The sequence below is a fragment of the Alternaria alternata genome (genome assembly GCF_001642055.1).
Source record: "Alternaria alternata strain SRC1lrK2f unplaced genomic scaffold CC77scaffold_29, whole genome shotgun sequence".
Classification (NCBI taxonomy): domain Eukaryota; kingdom Fungi; phylum Ascomycota; class Dothideomycetes; order Pleosporales; family Pleosporaceae; genus Alternaria; species Alternaria alternata.
The window spans coordinates 201,255-216,456 of record NW_017306218.1 but is presented as its reverse complement, the minus strand read 5'-3'; the positions used below and the strand labels follow the sequence as shown (position 1 = coordinate 216,456).

At 51.8% G+C, this 15,202-nt stretch overlaps 3 protein-coding genes across 3 annotated transcripts; all 3 read left to right on the top strand.

The window, feature by feature from the left end:
• The first annotated feature begins 294 nt into the window (after window positions 1-294).
• Window positions 295-6,367, top strand: CC77DRAFT_1000554 (hypothetical protein). Its single transcript, XM_018523124.1, has 4 exons — window positions 295-910; window positions 1,117-5,651; window positions 5,700-6,065; window positions 6,115-6,367. Exons 1-3 carry the CDS (start codon window positions 624-626, stop codon window positions 5,951-5,953), a joined length of 5,076 nt encoding a protein of 1,691 aa, XP_018380284.1. The 5' UTR covers window positions 295-623; the 3' UTR covers window positions 5,954-6,065; window positions 6,115-6,367.
• Window positions 6,368-6,707: 340 nt separating this feature from the next.
• On the top strand, window positions 6,708-9,846 carry CC77DRAFT_1054586 (hypothetical protein). Its single transcript, XM_018527805.1, has 4 exons — window positions 6,708-7,097; window positions 7,284-8,357; window positions 8,418-8,763; window positions 8,817-9,846. Exons 1-4 carry the CDS (start codon window positions 6,989-6,991, stop codon window positions 9,634-9,636), a joined length of 2,349 nt encoding a protein of 782 aa, XP_018380283.1. The 5' UTR covers window positions 6,708-6,988; the 3' UTR covers window positions 9,637-9,846.
• A 1,583-nt stretch (window positions 9,847-11,429) lies between these two features.
• CC77DRAFT_1025475 (hypothetical protein) lies at window positions 11,430-12,608 on the top strand. Its single transcript, XM_018526072.1, has 2 exons — window positions 11,430-12,063; window positions 12,124-12,608. Exons 1-2 carry the CDS (start codon window positions 11,681-11,683, stop codon window positions 12,227-12,229), a joined length of 489 nt encoding a protein of 162 aa, XP_018380282.1. The 5' UTR covers window positions 11,430-11,680; the 3' UTR covers window positions 12,230-12,608.
• Window positions 12,609-15,202: the final 2,594 nt, after the last annotated feature.

Here is a 15,202-nt window from a genome sequence, read left to right as displayed (position 1 = left end):
TAGATGCCCGTTGCGAATACGACCAAGATAAGTGGGAGGCACCTTGACCTCGCGGATGCGTTAGTCGTCACGGGTGAACCTTAAACCTCACGTGGGCTGGGAGACTATAGCCCGGCTCCCGACGTAATAGCGCAGTAGTGCTTGCTAGATCTTAGAGGTGCAGCTGGCGAGTGGCCGACAGAAGCGTGTGGCTGTGAGGCGAAGGCGGGCAGTTCGCATGACGGGGAGTGGAAAAAGCAGTTCGCATCTGCACAGCAAAGCGGGTTCCTGTGCGTGCCAGTGCATGTCAGCATGTGTAAACCTGTAATGGCAATGCAATTCCCTGTAGAGCAGGCGGAGCACCGGAGTGAAGCGAGGACAGATTAGCCCGGCCAGGCCTGGGTCAATGCATAGCGGCGTTCAGCCCAAGCGACACGGGCGCTGACTGGTGAATTGCGTCGTCTGGCGCGCCGCTGGGCGATGTGACAGGGCTGCACATCAATCAACTCTAGTCGATTCCCTCTTGTCCTGTCTTGTAATTAAGAAGTCTGCACAGTCGAGTCGCTGCTGGCCATGCTTCGTTCACGTACTCGCTGACGCCGGCAAACCTCGTCGAATTGCTGCGCGCTGAACTATGGGGGAGGATGGCCTTATCGGCAATGCAACAGAATGTCTTCCCTGCGCCGGGCTCCCCTGCCGAAGGGAAACGCGATATTTTGCCCGGTGCAGGTGCAGGTGCAGTTACGGCAAAACGGCGCGCTGACGACACGCGCCGTCTGCGAAGAGTGAAGGACTCGAGGGAGCAACTCAAGAGCAGGACGAGGGCACGCGGCACCAGCAACGCCACCATCGACACGACGACGAGTAACTCGACCTCGGCCGGACGGAGCTATACCGTGGCCAATGTTCACAACGGCGTCATCTACCTGAGGTACGCACCAACTTGATATCTCGAGATTGCCATGGTGTTGGTGGTGGGACGAGTCTGTCCCAGCAAACATCATGGACGTATGAGGAAGGAGCGATACGTGAGCGACACCACAAGGAAGGCGCACGTCATGTCTCGCCTCTTGCCTCCTCCCTCCCTCCATCTTTCACATACTTAAATCCCTCGTGTATAGAATCTAACTCTCTCAGACCCGTAGCCCGTCCTGGTAACCAGCGCGGCCGTCAACCAGATCCCTTCGTCTTTCCGCCCCAGACGCCGCCCGACAGCGCAACCCTCGACAAGCTCCGCCCGACCAGCAATGAATGGGAGCAGAGTCTGTACGGCTCAAGGACACCCCACTCTGAACCTACGCCACCGCTGCCAGACCTGAACGAGGGCAATGCCTTCCAGCAGCAACCCCAGGCAGATCCCACCACTGGACGACTCGCACACGTGCGCTCGCATTCATTCTCTACCGTTGACGACCACACTGCCACGACGCTGAGCCACGAGCCAGGCACCTTCAAAGTTGTCATTGAAAGGCCCTCGCATATGCGCCCCAAGACCGCAGACACATCGTCATTCCCGCTGTTGCAGGTTCCCATCCCGCATTACCGCTTGGGCACTCCGCGTTTCAGCACACGAGGGACGGCAGACCTGCGCAGTTCAGTCTACACCCGAACCTCAGGCACCGAGGACTTTGCCAATTCGCTCCTGACCCCACAGCGAGGGGTGCGGCAGTCGTTTCTGTCGTCGCGCCCACGTTCAGACGCCTATTCGCCTGTCCCCCACCGCTTCCGCGCCACTATGGACCGCCCAGCTGTACCCCTCTCCGGTCCCTCTTCAGCTCGTGTCTCGCACATGCCTATTAGCCCCCGACTCTACGATGCCCTTACAATCAACCCCGACGACCGCGCTGTGGTGCGCTTCAACGCCGAGGGTGAGATTCTCGCAGCCACCCCTTCACGACTTGTAGCGCATATAACTTCTCCAAGCTTCCTGGATTACGAACTCCTATCCGACTTCTTTCTGACTTTCCGCGCCTTTCTGTGTACCCGAGACCTTGTCGCATACCTCATATCTCGACTACGATGGGCCGTCGATCGCCAAGACGACTTCGGGCGCATCGTCCGCGTGCGGACTTTTGTAGCCCTTCGCCATTGGATTCTAAACTACTTCGTCGACGATTTCATGCCGTATTACTCTTTACGAACTAATTTCTGCGACCTTGTCAACAGCCTGTACAGGGATCTCCGAGCTCGAGAGGATGGAGGTGGGGGCGACATCAAGATTGTCGGGGAATTGAAGAAGTGCTGGAGGCGGACGTGTGCGCTATACTGGGAGACCGAAGATATTATCGGCCAAAACTATGCCGACGACGAGCTGCTTCCGGGCGGATACGATGGCTCACAAGCAGCATATGAGGAGCCCCCTCCGGTTGTTCCAGTACCAAGCACGCCTCCACGAACCAATGTCCGGGACACCAAGGAAACTATCGGCTCAAACCCAAGTGACCATTTTGCTAGTCGGCATATGGATTGGGCGCAAAGAGCACGCCATACGCCTCAGAACTCCATGAGCTCACCCTACATACCATCACAAGAATTCGAAGCCGCGCCCACGCAAATACCCCTATCGCCCGCCAGCGAGCAGAGTATGCACGTCCTTTCCTGTTCTATACCCATGCGAGGTCTGAACAAACATGACCAGGCGGTCGAGCTTCCCTTGTATCCTCATCCAGTACCGGTCGCCAACCCAGTCCCCACTGGTACTGCTCGCTTGACAGCCAGTCCACAACAGCCAGCATCCATTAAGAGCGTCCACCGCCCGTCGCATGGTCACAAGCGTAGTGGGAGCTTTTCAGACGCTCTCAGAGACAGCAGAGCTCCGCTGTCCATCCCCAAGAACGCACCCGCGGACTATGCTATGTCAGCTGTCATGAATATGCCTGGCACTCTAGTACGCGGTGGACTCTTCCAACCCAGCTCACCATATTTCGAAGTCAGAGCTATACGTCCTTCGCGCTCTCAGTACCTTCAAGACATTGAGGATGCTGAAGTAAATGAGTTTCAAAGACCAGGACATGCCACCGCCCATTCCCCAGGCATGAAGAAGATCTTCGGCAGTGTACGTCGCGCACTAAGCACACGACAGCAATTGAGCCCAAGTCCCCAATTAGGTAGCGTTAGCCAACAGCGCCAGCCGTCATACATGCGAGCCTCCAACCCAGGTGCAGCATCAGCCGTCTCAGTTTCAGGCGGTGTACACAAACGACGTCCTGCTCGACCGAGACCGCAGGTGCGTATTGATGTTCTGGCTGCTACGGTTGCAGAGAGCTTTCGAGCTGCAGTTCAGGAGCAGCTCGAAAACGAAAGCCATGAATACCATGGTATCGACCCTCCTGATCTTGGGGGATTCGAGTTTGAGTTCGATAGCCGTGGTACACCAAACCCGAATGAGCACCAGAGGGCACCTGATGCCCGCGTACACAGCGCCATTACTAGTGGCAGCAAGTCGATTCTGATTATCGACGATACTGGTCCGCCACCTTTACCTGTCATGTCGGATACCCTACCACCCGATCTTGAGAAGGAGCCTACAAAGCTAGACAGCCATCAGCAAGAGGAAACACTTGACGAGAACCTAGCTGGCGAAGCCGCTCCATCAGTACACAACTCTGATCTCTACGACTACCCAGAGCCTCGCTCAGCGCCGCCAGAGTATCGCACCTCGCGCATGTCGACTCGACGGCCTCCGACGAGACAAAGAAGGTCCATCTCTGCAGGTCCAGCAAGGATGCATTCCTTCCGGCGCCGGGGCTCTACCAAGACCTCCCTTTCTCTCCGTCGACATGCATCCTATAACAGCGTGCTTAGCAGGCGTCAAGGACCTGCCAGCATTGCGACATTCCAAACGATGTCATCAGAAAACGATCCCTTCTTCCTCGAACGTCAGGCAGCACCTGAAGCTAGTGGGCCCGCCCGCCAGCTTCGTAGAAGACCAGGTGGTGACCTCCGCGCTGCAGGCAACGTTCACGATCTTGAGACTTTGCAGCGGCCACATTCCACCGGTTCTGTTTCCAATCGCACACACTCAGTGACAAACTCTGTCATCCTACGGTCTGATCGCTTTATCGATTCAGAGACAGAAGTCAATCGTGTTTTGGAAGGGCCAGCTGAAGCTGAAGTCCCAAAGAAGCCAATTTCGTTAGTAGATACACACTCCTCACAGCCCAACCTGAGACCTTCTTTCGAAGCTGAAGTAGCAAAGCTTGCTGCTCTGCCTGACGATACGGACGATGAAGGCGGTGTCGAATCGGCCCTAATGAAACTGGAAGGGCGTTATGAGAAGAAGTCGCCTAGCATCCCCTCCCAACGAACCACTGTTGATCTGGATTACTATCGCCCCACAGGAGCTTCTGAACAAAATACCCGACCTGATACCTATGAGCAGGATGTTGAGCAACATGAGCGTCCTGGAACTGACGACGTTTTCCACCGTCCACTGGCTCCTCCAGAAACAGACGGGCAAGGCATATATCGCCTGTCTGCCGAGAACTTCAATAGCCGCGCACCTGCGGTTCAGTCAGTGGGCGAGTCAACCGACTCTTATTCCTCGATACCACTTCTCGATCGGCGCTTGAGCGAAATCGCAACCTCTCAGCGAGGGCATACGCTCGACACCATGAGGTCTTCTGCCAAGCCATCACCTCTGCAATTTGCTAGCAACTCACCCGAGCCTGCTCGCGCCCCAGGGACATCTTCCTCGATGGATTCATCTGTTGATTACATCGTCGAGACGGACAGCATGAAGCGGATACCGCCTGGTGGGACCTTACCAATGACTTCGTACCCACGTGAGTCATTCTTACTTGATGAGGATGAGGATCTCAGCGAGATGGGCTCCGGAGATGGTGCAAAATCGGGTCGTGATAGTCATGGGGTAAGAAGCTTCTTCGACGATGAGCCAACAACGCCTGAGGCAGATCCTGATAATCTGCCAACGCATCCCATGCGCCACCCTCCAACACCGCCCCTTACCGCAAACCGCTTGAACGATGCTGTGCCCAGCTCAACAATCTTCGATAGAGGTCTGCCTACGCCAGGTCTCACCCCGACTGTCTCCCGAGCGAACCCACAGTCGGCTCCGCAACCTGGGCCTCTTGCTGACTCCCCCGCTGACCTCGAAGGTCCTCAGCAGGATGCGTTCCCAACCCAAACCGCGCATCTGCCCTTCGTCCTGGCTTATGACTCCGAAATCCTTGCTCAGCAACTTACCATAGTTGAAAAGGACGCACTGGACGAGATCGACTGGAAAGAACTCATCGAGTTGCGCTGGAAGCAATCTTCTCCACAAATCCGCGATTGGGTACAATATCTCAGAACAGAAGAGGCCAGGGGTGTAGACGTTGTCATCGCGCGATTCAATCTTGTCGTCAAATGGGTCGTTTCTGAGGTCCTGCTCACTGAGGACATCCATGAACGCGCGCGATGCATTACCAAGTTTATTCACATCGCAACACATGCGCGACGATACCGCAACTACGCCACTATGTACCAGATTGCGATAGCCTTGATATCGAACGATGTATCAAGTCTCAAGAAGACATGGGCTTTGGTTCCCGCTGCTGAAATGCTGGTCATGACAGAGTTGGAGGCACTTGTTCAGCCTTTGAAGAACTTCCACAACCTGCGGCTTGAAATGGAGACAGCAACTGTCGACGATGGCTGTATTCCATTTATTGGTGAGTGTTATTATGATATATATCCATACAGAAGCTAACAACTACTAGGCGTCTACACGCGCGATCTCATCTACAATGCTCAGAAGCCCGCCTTTATTGACGCCCCACCAGTCGGCGGCGAACGACTGGTAAACTTCGACCGACACCACACGGCCGCCACCATCGTCAAGAACCTACTCCGATTGCTCGAAGCCAGCTCCAAATACACCTTCAATGTCGAACCACACATCCTCAGCAAATGTCTTTGGCTAGCTGCGCTTAGTGACGAGGACATCACACGGCGCAGTCGCCAATGTGAATGATTAGATACCCCGGTACCCCTGTTTTCTCCCTCCTTTACGGCGTTTGAGCGAGCGAGCGAAACCTTCGTTATGGGCTTTTCTTTATCTCTTTGCTAATACCCATCATGGCGCACTGGTTCTGTCAGCGCTGCATCAACCCGACACGATATCACGACCCATACCATATCATACACTTGTTGTTTTGCATATATCGAATCTCCCTGCGACTTCTACATACAAGCCTCGTAGTTACTGTCTAAACACTAGACCTAATTAGCCGGTGCCTACGCAAAGCCATGACATGGTCTGAAGCGTTTAGTACTGCAGTAAGATATAGGAATCTGTACGGCAAGGCGTTCGACTTTTACGAAGCTGTTGTATGGGTCTGGAGTATACTAAGTCGTTAAAGACAATAGCGTAATAGATCTAAATGCTGTTCATGTGGTCTTATCCTATGCTGACCTTGTGATCGAACCTTGAATTTGGGCTGTGGTAATCGCTAATCTTCGGAATGTGAACATGGCTGTCGTTCACTGGTAAAAAGCGCCGTTGCGATGTTGTAAAAGACGTACCAGCAAAGTATCCATGCTGGACGAGTCTGCGAGAACTTGGAGGATATGGGACGCCTCGTAAATATCTAGGGTCCTGTCTCCCGTATCCGTAGGGCTGATTCCGCAGCTTAGCTTACTTTAGTGCAGGCGGCGACTGTTCACGCGACGCGAACCCCAGACTCGCGGCTCAGCCTCATGATCGTATCAGCCACAACAACTCCACCCACACATTACTTTGCTCTCGGCGCATCCACCATACCGGTCAGGCCTCCACCATGATTATATACTATCATCCTCGCCCACCGTGACCCTGTCATTGCGATCGCACTTATGTGCTCATCTTCTTAATATAACGAGCTGGACTGTTTGTTGGTCGCACCCGGTTGTCGTACTCTCGAATCTCGTTGGTGGTCCTTGACGAATGGTGATCCTTGAATGCCCTCGCTCCTAGCTCACGACATAGCTCCGGCAAGCTTCAGCTCCTTGGACGAATATCTGGTATATCATGGCTAGTATAAGGATGCGCAACTCGGACTCCCCGCCACCGATTACAGTTGAAGATACGGCGACGGGCGCAGGACCGCTGCCGAGTCCTGACATGGACGGTATGAATGGTGAGTGGCCCCGGGAGGAGAAGAAAAGAAGTACGAAAGACGTTCGGAAAGAATAGCAGACTGGCGTGGATCATAAACAGTGCCTAGGATTGCTTGTTGGTCCCTGAACATTGCCAGGCTGGGTGTTGCGCTGGCACATGCCACGAATGGCTGATTGAAAGGATCCCTTGCTAACGTCTAGAACAGCCCCGCGAGCATTTACCACGTCCACACATCCGTCCCTCGAACGCGAACAATCGCAGCCTCAACCGCATGAACACCAGAAAGGTCCATTTGGCCACCGTCGCAAGCACAGTCCAAATCTCGAATGGCGAGAACCTTGGACAAAGGAAAGCTGGTCGCAAGGACGCGTGCTGCTTATTGACTATGTCGCAAAAGAACATTCAACGAAGGGCAGGCGGAAGATCATGGCACAGGAGTTTTGCGACATTGACAGCTTGCGCCGTTTCTACCGGAAAGAAGACCTCTCAGCGCAAGCTGCGTTGCGCGTGATCCACGTGCAGAACGCGAGCTGGGCAACGCGCTACCTCCTCCGGAAGTTCAACATCGACGCTACAGACGATCTTATAGGCACGAACTTCGGCCGCTGGGCTAGCCACGACAAACCTCAACAACGTGGCGGCAAACCTGTTCTCAATGGTCGTACGTTCCGCGCTCAACACGATCCCTGGCGTGGCATTTCGCGCGCAGCCTTCGGCGCCGATTACCTCAAATCCTACGAAAGAGGCACCCATATCCCACGTCCAAATAGCAACAAATCAATAATGGAGTTAAATCACTACGACGAGTCGGACCAGCCACGATACGGACACGATGTCTATGTACAACGATTGAACGTATATGTGCAGCTTAGCGACGGTACACCCGGCCAAGCCGTCGATCCCGACATACCAAATCCGTACGACGAGGAAGCATGGGAAGAGTATATGCGGTTGAAGAAGAGTTACGGCAACGTAGATGCGAATGAACACCAAGAACGCTACATCCCTAAGCTTCGCTCTCTCGACAACGGAAACACGATCATTCTGTTTGAAAACTCAGTCACTGGCTCCGTCAAAGATACCCTTATTGGTGCCAGACAAGAACTCGAATCCCGTTGGAGACGTCTCTCCTTCTACCTTCCCATGGAGGAGAACGATGAAACGTTGACAGCGGAGTGTATGGATTTCATCCTCCAGGATATTTTCAAGGCGTTGAGCTATAATTGGCAGAAGTTCTTAGCCATCTGCGAGACACATGTTGGCATCCTTGAAGACAAGAGTGAGTAGGAGCCTACCTCCGGCCGTTCAAGTAGTCTGTTTCGCTAATTCCCAACTACAGTCTACGAAAACCCTGCTGACGAATCCCGCGCCCCCGAGCTCTGGAAGAACAGTGCGCAATGGCTCAAGATCGAACGCCTCATCTACATCCACGTCGACGTCATCAAAGAAATGGTCACACATCTTCATGACCTTGCCGGCGCCGACCCAAAGGAATCGTCAGACCAGCCTTGGTTAGGCTCCGTGCCAGACGAGCTAGATAAACTGACTGGGCAGTGGGAAAGAGATGTCATCCTGCCTACAACCGCTCTGTCAGACCTCATGTACAAGAGTGTGGGTATCAGAGATGCCCGACACTCCTTGCAATTAGGCTTGAGTATGTGGCGATTGAGTTGGATCACGTTCATGTACGTAACCCCTAACCACCTATCCCATCGGCTGTCCAAACTAACAAGACTAGTTTCCTGCCCTTGACCTTTACCGTCGGTTTCTTCGGCATGAACGTTTCCACGTTTTCTGAGAACCCACCGCTGAAATGGTGGTTCATCGTTTCCATTCCCGTCCTCGCCGTCGTCCTCATTCTCTGGTACGGCGTCAAACATAATCTCGCTAGCCAACGCCAGAATCCCATGCGTAGAGGTGTGTACGAATCGTTGTATCATGAACTTGCTACTGCGCAACCATCGCTATGGAGCAGAAGCGGTCCGCGCGACGATGTCATACCAGTAGGGCGGTGGGCAGGCATCAAATGGCGACTTATTACCCGCTGGTTTGGCGAGGACAAAGTCAAGCTAGGGAAGACTGTAGATGGAGGTGAAGATTTCGGCGTCGTCGGCAGAGTCCGCAGGGCGTTGGTTAGGAGGTGGCTGGGCGAGTTGGCTGTTATGCGTCTGCCCCAGCAACCTTCACCATTGTCACCAACTGAGAAACCGGGCGGTGATGAACGGTCGAGTAGCAGGAGTTCTATCCGGAGCGAAGTGGCATCTTGCATGATTCAGCCTTTTGAGCCAAAGGAAGGCGGTGCCGTGGCTGAGCTGGCGAGGGTTGCGACGCCGGTTGCGCTGGCGGATGCGGATCCTACGGCTGCTAGTCGGCTGCAAAGGAGTGGAAGGGGAGAGAGGATGAGCAGTCTGAGTCCGCAGGGGAGGAGGGGGAGTGCGGCGAGTAGTGATGGGGCTGGGGTGATGGTTGAAGAGAAGGGAGGGAGTGGGGATGAGCGCGAGCCCAGGATGCGTGATAGACGGGTTGGGAGGGAGAGGACATTAGATGTACCGAAATGAGATGGGTGACTTAGGGTAGACACGCTATCTTGTCATCATTAGAAACTGAGGAGACTCTGTTCTATGAGTGACATGGTGAGACTGTCACATCAATTTTGCAGATCCCATGCGCGCGAACCTCGAGGATTTGGTCCCGTCAAGATACATGCTACATGTGTGCCCTGTGGCCCAAGCTCTGGGCACGCTCGACGTATAAATACTCTCGTTGCGTTCTTTACTTTCTTCTATCACTTACAACGTCTATTACGGAATCAAAAATAATGCAGTACTACTTGATGGACTTGTGTCCTCTTTGTTCCAAAATTGAAACCCCATCCTTGATGTGCTGCGTCGTGTCTTCCTCCGAAAAGATACACCAAACCAGGAATGGCCGTCTCTCTCTGCTATGTCTGAATTTAAAAGTAAACTCGACACTAGCCATGGGCCAGCCTGAGTTGCTATCTCGTTTTCAAAAACATCGATGAAATGGGACATAGTGGCTCTGGTTTTCGGATGATATTTATACTTTCATTGTGGGAGGAAGAGGTGCACCGAATGAAAAATATCTGCGTTCTATCTTTACACCACCTCTGTCGGCCAAACTCAGCGCCTGCCGAGTATATAAAACCTACTGGATGCGCCTGGTGTCTTTCTTCTACAAACCCACATTATTCTTCATGACTTCAAAAATCCGCATCATACCGAATGGGTGCGCCGCCTCCTCGTTCCTCGAGAAATGAGCATGGCTGGCAATCATGTGCTGCCTCATCTTCTCAAAACTCTATCTGCTACAATGGATGTGATGTGTCCTCTTTTCTATCCTCGAAAACGAACATATCAGGAACATGAATGTTATTTCGCCTTCTTTGGATCTAAAGTCCCATAAACCAATGTATAAGCCGAACATGAGGGCAGCCGCATATTCAAAGGATTGACTGTGATATTCATAGTTCGCGATGGCTTTCTCTTGCTGCTTACGGTGATAGGAGGGAGCAGCGCACTGGCGCTACATCAAAGAGAGAAACTAAAAATCTCTTTAGAGCATGCATAGGTAGCTCTCTTCGTAAGTTCTCTTGTTGGGAGCTAATGTAAGCTGCAAAGTAAGGCTTGCCATGTCTATACATGTTTAGTTTTTCCCTTGTATGTGGTGTTGGGACTCAGGCCAAAGAATTAAATCAGTGTGTTGTACTCTCCATACTCTTCGAAAGCAACATTAATATCGACACATATCCTGTGTTCTAGTTTCTTTCTCTGAAAGGTGCAGTGGAGTAGTGGTTGTGAGCTCCACAAAAGCGTCGAAACACCAATCATGTTACCAATCCACCAGGTGTCTTTTGACGGGACCGAAACAATAAAGTTTGGAAGCCTCCACCACAGGACATTTGAATCAGGTGAGAAATGCCTAGGAGTGATGTTACTTCCGGCTAGTGGCGACTGTGACAGCAGAGACGGCTAAGGTGATGCTTGGTCTGGAAATGACGTTTATGGTCACCAACTCAAGGGAAATACGAGTCCCTTAGCGTCTCCACTATAGGCAAGTAGGCAAGTGACTTGTTAACGGAGTGGCGGTGCAACTTTCCTACACAGCGAGTTGACCGACGTACTGCCTGTATGTAAGATAGGCTCAATGCGCTGTGAAGGTCGTAAGACTACTCACTGTCCGCATCGTGGGAGAGGCGTAGACGTTATATCCAAATATAGCGACATGTGGACCGTGGTTGTTGATTTGCAGTTAGTGCCCGGGACAGCCTTGTCCTCATGTTATGTTGCTTGCTGCAAAGGGCAGTCTCGGCTGGCGATCTCGGCCTGTTTATGACGTGCAACTCCCCGAATCAGCAAACCTTCCCGCACCTACGGCTATTTACCGTATTGACGATTTAATTGATCGGCACGACTATGCATTGTTTAAGGGTGCAACTTCGTGTTGGCACAACTATTCATTATATATAAGGTATTCGTCTTTGCTGTCTGTTTTCTGCATCTTCACACGCCCACTCTACACGCTCACCAAATACACCTCTACATATCTATTCTCAATACGAACTACTAGAACCTCAACTTCACAATGGTTTCCTTCACCGCTCTCGCTCTTCTGGCAACTTCTGCCATGGCCGGCCCTGTCGCTCGCCAGATCGCAATCCCCGAAAACTGGGATTGGCAAGTTGAGAACTGGGAGGCTGGTTGCGGTCGATCCGGCTGCTACTACAACTTCAACGTTACCGTACCGACTATCAAGGGAGAGATCGCAGGTGTAAAGGCATACTGCCACGGCTACGAACAGGGATACGACAACAGCTTCACCGTCCCTTCAACATACGAGACTTGCCAGCTGCTCGAGGGTGTCAACAACGGTGTTGCTGCTAGGTTTTCTTTGAGGGAAAACGATGGCCAAGGATTTGGACCCAAGGAGATTGAGGTCAGCTTCCTGTACGCTGGATATGAGGACCGGTAAGTTACCATCACTATTGCGAACTATGATCAAGAACGTACGCTGACTTGACATGACAGCCCTGCCTACAACTTCTCCGGCAGCCACGAGGCCAGGTACAACCAGTTTGTTGCACCACAACTCAACTTCACCATCACCCCTACAAAGGTGTTCGGTATCGCATAAACGTGGTTGTGTGAATCGGAACGGCAGAGAGCTCCCTTAGCAACCTTATGTCGAGTATAGACCACAAAGAATAATGTTAATGATTATAAAACAAATCAACATGAAAAACCTCGCGGTATACGCGCGCATAATATGATGGTCGTGACTAGAGATGCCTACCTAGGTAGTCTTTGAGCCCGATGTTGTACTATGCTTGATATTTAGCAAGCATGCTGAGATGTATGTAGCTGACAAACGATGGGCAGCAGTTGCTCAACACCGGTTACGAGCCGTCACACTTTGACTGACAACGCCTCGACACTAAAATCCGGAGATTAGGAAATAGCGATACCCGCTGATGAACCACATTCACAGACGACGACGGCGAGATGTATGCGAACGTAATGCAAGTCATGTTCAATAAATGACAACATGCTTGAGTAACACTGTATTTTGTGCACTAGAAGGACAGCCTCGCGCATGCGTCGTACGGCAATTCGCGCACGTCGAGCGGTGCCAATCTACCTAGGTATGGAAGATTCATGAATGCGCCGGTTGTTCTACTAGCTTTCGCCGCTTGATACCCCCTTGACCTCTAACGGCGAGTTGTATGAATCCATACGGGACATGAGCGGGACTTATCCGGTTGAGTACAACAAAAGAACTTATGACGAGACACGTCTTCGCTAGTGTCATAGCCGAGGTAGATTGGTAGATAAACATCGCATGCGCCAGCGTCTTCGACTTCTACATTACATCCCTATGAAGGTGTCTATTGTCCAGAAGACTGATAACAAAAAAGTGGATAGCTATTCAATTAGAGGCGCATGCATCTTGTCCAGGGGTTCGTCCGGGGGAGATAATTCAGATTGGTCCTTTTTGGCCTAGCCTAATCTCTGCATCTCACCTGTCCACATCCACTAGTGGAGCTGACAGCGCTTCGCCTCAGCCTCGCGCCTCAGTTGCCTAGTCTTCGAAAGCGACACCCCCGACTGTTTCAATGACTTTTCTCCACTCCCGCAGACCAACCGCACCAAGCCGGCATGTCGCCGAGCATGCAAAGACGCCGGTCTCCAGAGACCACCCGGGATGTCCGGCACAAGATACGCGACAGTTTTCATCGTCACATTACGCGTCCTAGGCGCAAAGAATACGCTAACTACATCGGTTTTGAGCATATCAAATCCGCTTGGGCAGACCTTGAAACGATCGAACAAGCTCTTCCTTCGATCGATAAGGAACAAGCGATTCTCATACAGCAAAATCTCCCAAGATTCCTTTCTATCCTCATATATCTCAACGCCGCAGATTGCCTCGATAACTTCCATGATCGCTTCTTTGACCAGGGCGGAAGGCCTTTGTATTCAGATGCGGCTCTACCTCTTCCCGACGAAAGCATACCAAATATCGGGGATAACGTGCTCAAAGAAAGGTTCTTCGAGGATCAGCATATCTTCACGCCAGTCAGTATTTGATTCGTCATAGACTACAAACAGTATTATCTCTGACATACCACAGGTGATAATTGATACGACTGAGGATGTCATGCAGATAGAATTCAGGCGCCGCTTACCTTTTGAGAGCGAGAGTGATCATCCGACTAAAGGCGCCTATGGCGAAGTTAGCAGAGTCACGATATCGGCATCATGCTTCAAAAACAGAGAAGGTGACATTGTTGCTGCGGTAAGGTACAATGTTTCTCGATCACTATATCTTGCTGACAACAGTAGTCAAAGATCGTTGCCTGCAAGCGCTTCCCAATCGCCGACGACGCAGAGAAAGAAGCAAAGACACTAAGCATCTTGAAGAACAGCACCATGAAACATGACCACATTCGTTATCACTATGCTGTTCTTCTGCATAGAGATGAGCATATCATTCTGTTTCCATGGGCGGACAAATACGATCTGGATTTCTTTCTCCTTGAAGGAAACGACACTTATGTCTTTGATAAAGTGTTCCCCGATCTGTCACGTGGGTATGCTCTGTCTGCCATGTGTACGCAAATGGCAGAGATTGCATCTGCTCTAGACTGGCTCCATAAAAGCATTAAGGTCGAACAAAAGCATGTTCCGCTCGCGCATTTGGACTTGAAACCAGACAACATCCTTATCGAGACTGATACCAATTCGATTGTGGGCAGATGGGTTTTGACCGATTTCGGCATCTCTATAACCCAGGAAAAGGAGGGAAACGGCCAGTCCGACTTATTCTCTCTCGGAGATTTTGTGAATGAGAGGCTGACAAGGAGAACTACGTCATCCAAAAGTCCCACAACTAGCCACTACGTACCCGAAAAATGGACGATGAGAGTTGCTCCACCCCGCAAATTCGGAACATATCAACCCCCAGAAGTCAGTCACCTGATCTCAAGGTCTGCAGGAACAAGTGGTCGTACCATGAGCCGGTATGTTGGTCGCAGTGGTGATATCTGGTCATTTGGCTGCATACTCGCCGAAGTTTTTGCTTTCTCCATGGGCCGCCGTGCCGCTGTAGAGTCTTTCGGGAACGCACGCGTGGAAAATGGCAATGATGACTTTTGGTCGCTCATAGGAGAGAGACCGGAACCTCGAAGAAAGGTGCGAGACTGGCTGTTGGAATCACCGAAGATGTTTCCGAATTCAGATGTTACACCAGATACTGCTGCTAAATCGATTGAGGCTATCGATTTCATCCTCAAAGTCGACAGCAAAGATCGGCCAAGCGCATCGGCAGTTAACGATAAGATTTCGCGTCTTGCAGCTTTTGTGAAAAAAGAAACCCAAGCAGCAATGTCACGCTCTATTGAACCAGAAGGCACTGGACAAATGCGAGAACCGTATATGCAACCAACAAGAGTCAGCCCTACTGTGCCGCTCCTTGTCAACCAGGAAAATGTAGTCAGACCCTTGCACCCTCCGTTCGACTTTGAATCTGAGGAATTCTACGCTGTTTTTGATTCAAATCTAAAAACGCCTGGTTCTACTGGAAGACCAGTCGATAGACCTGCTCGAG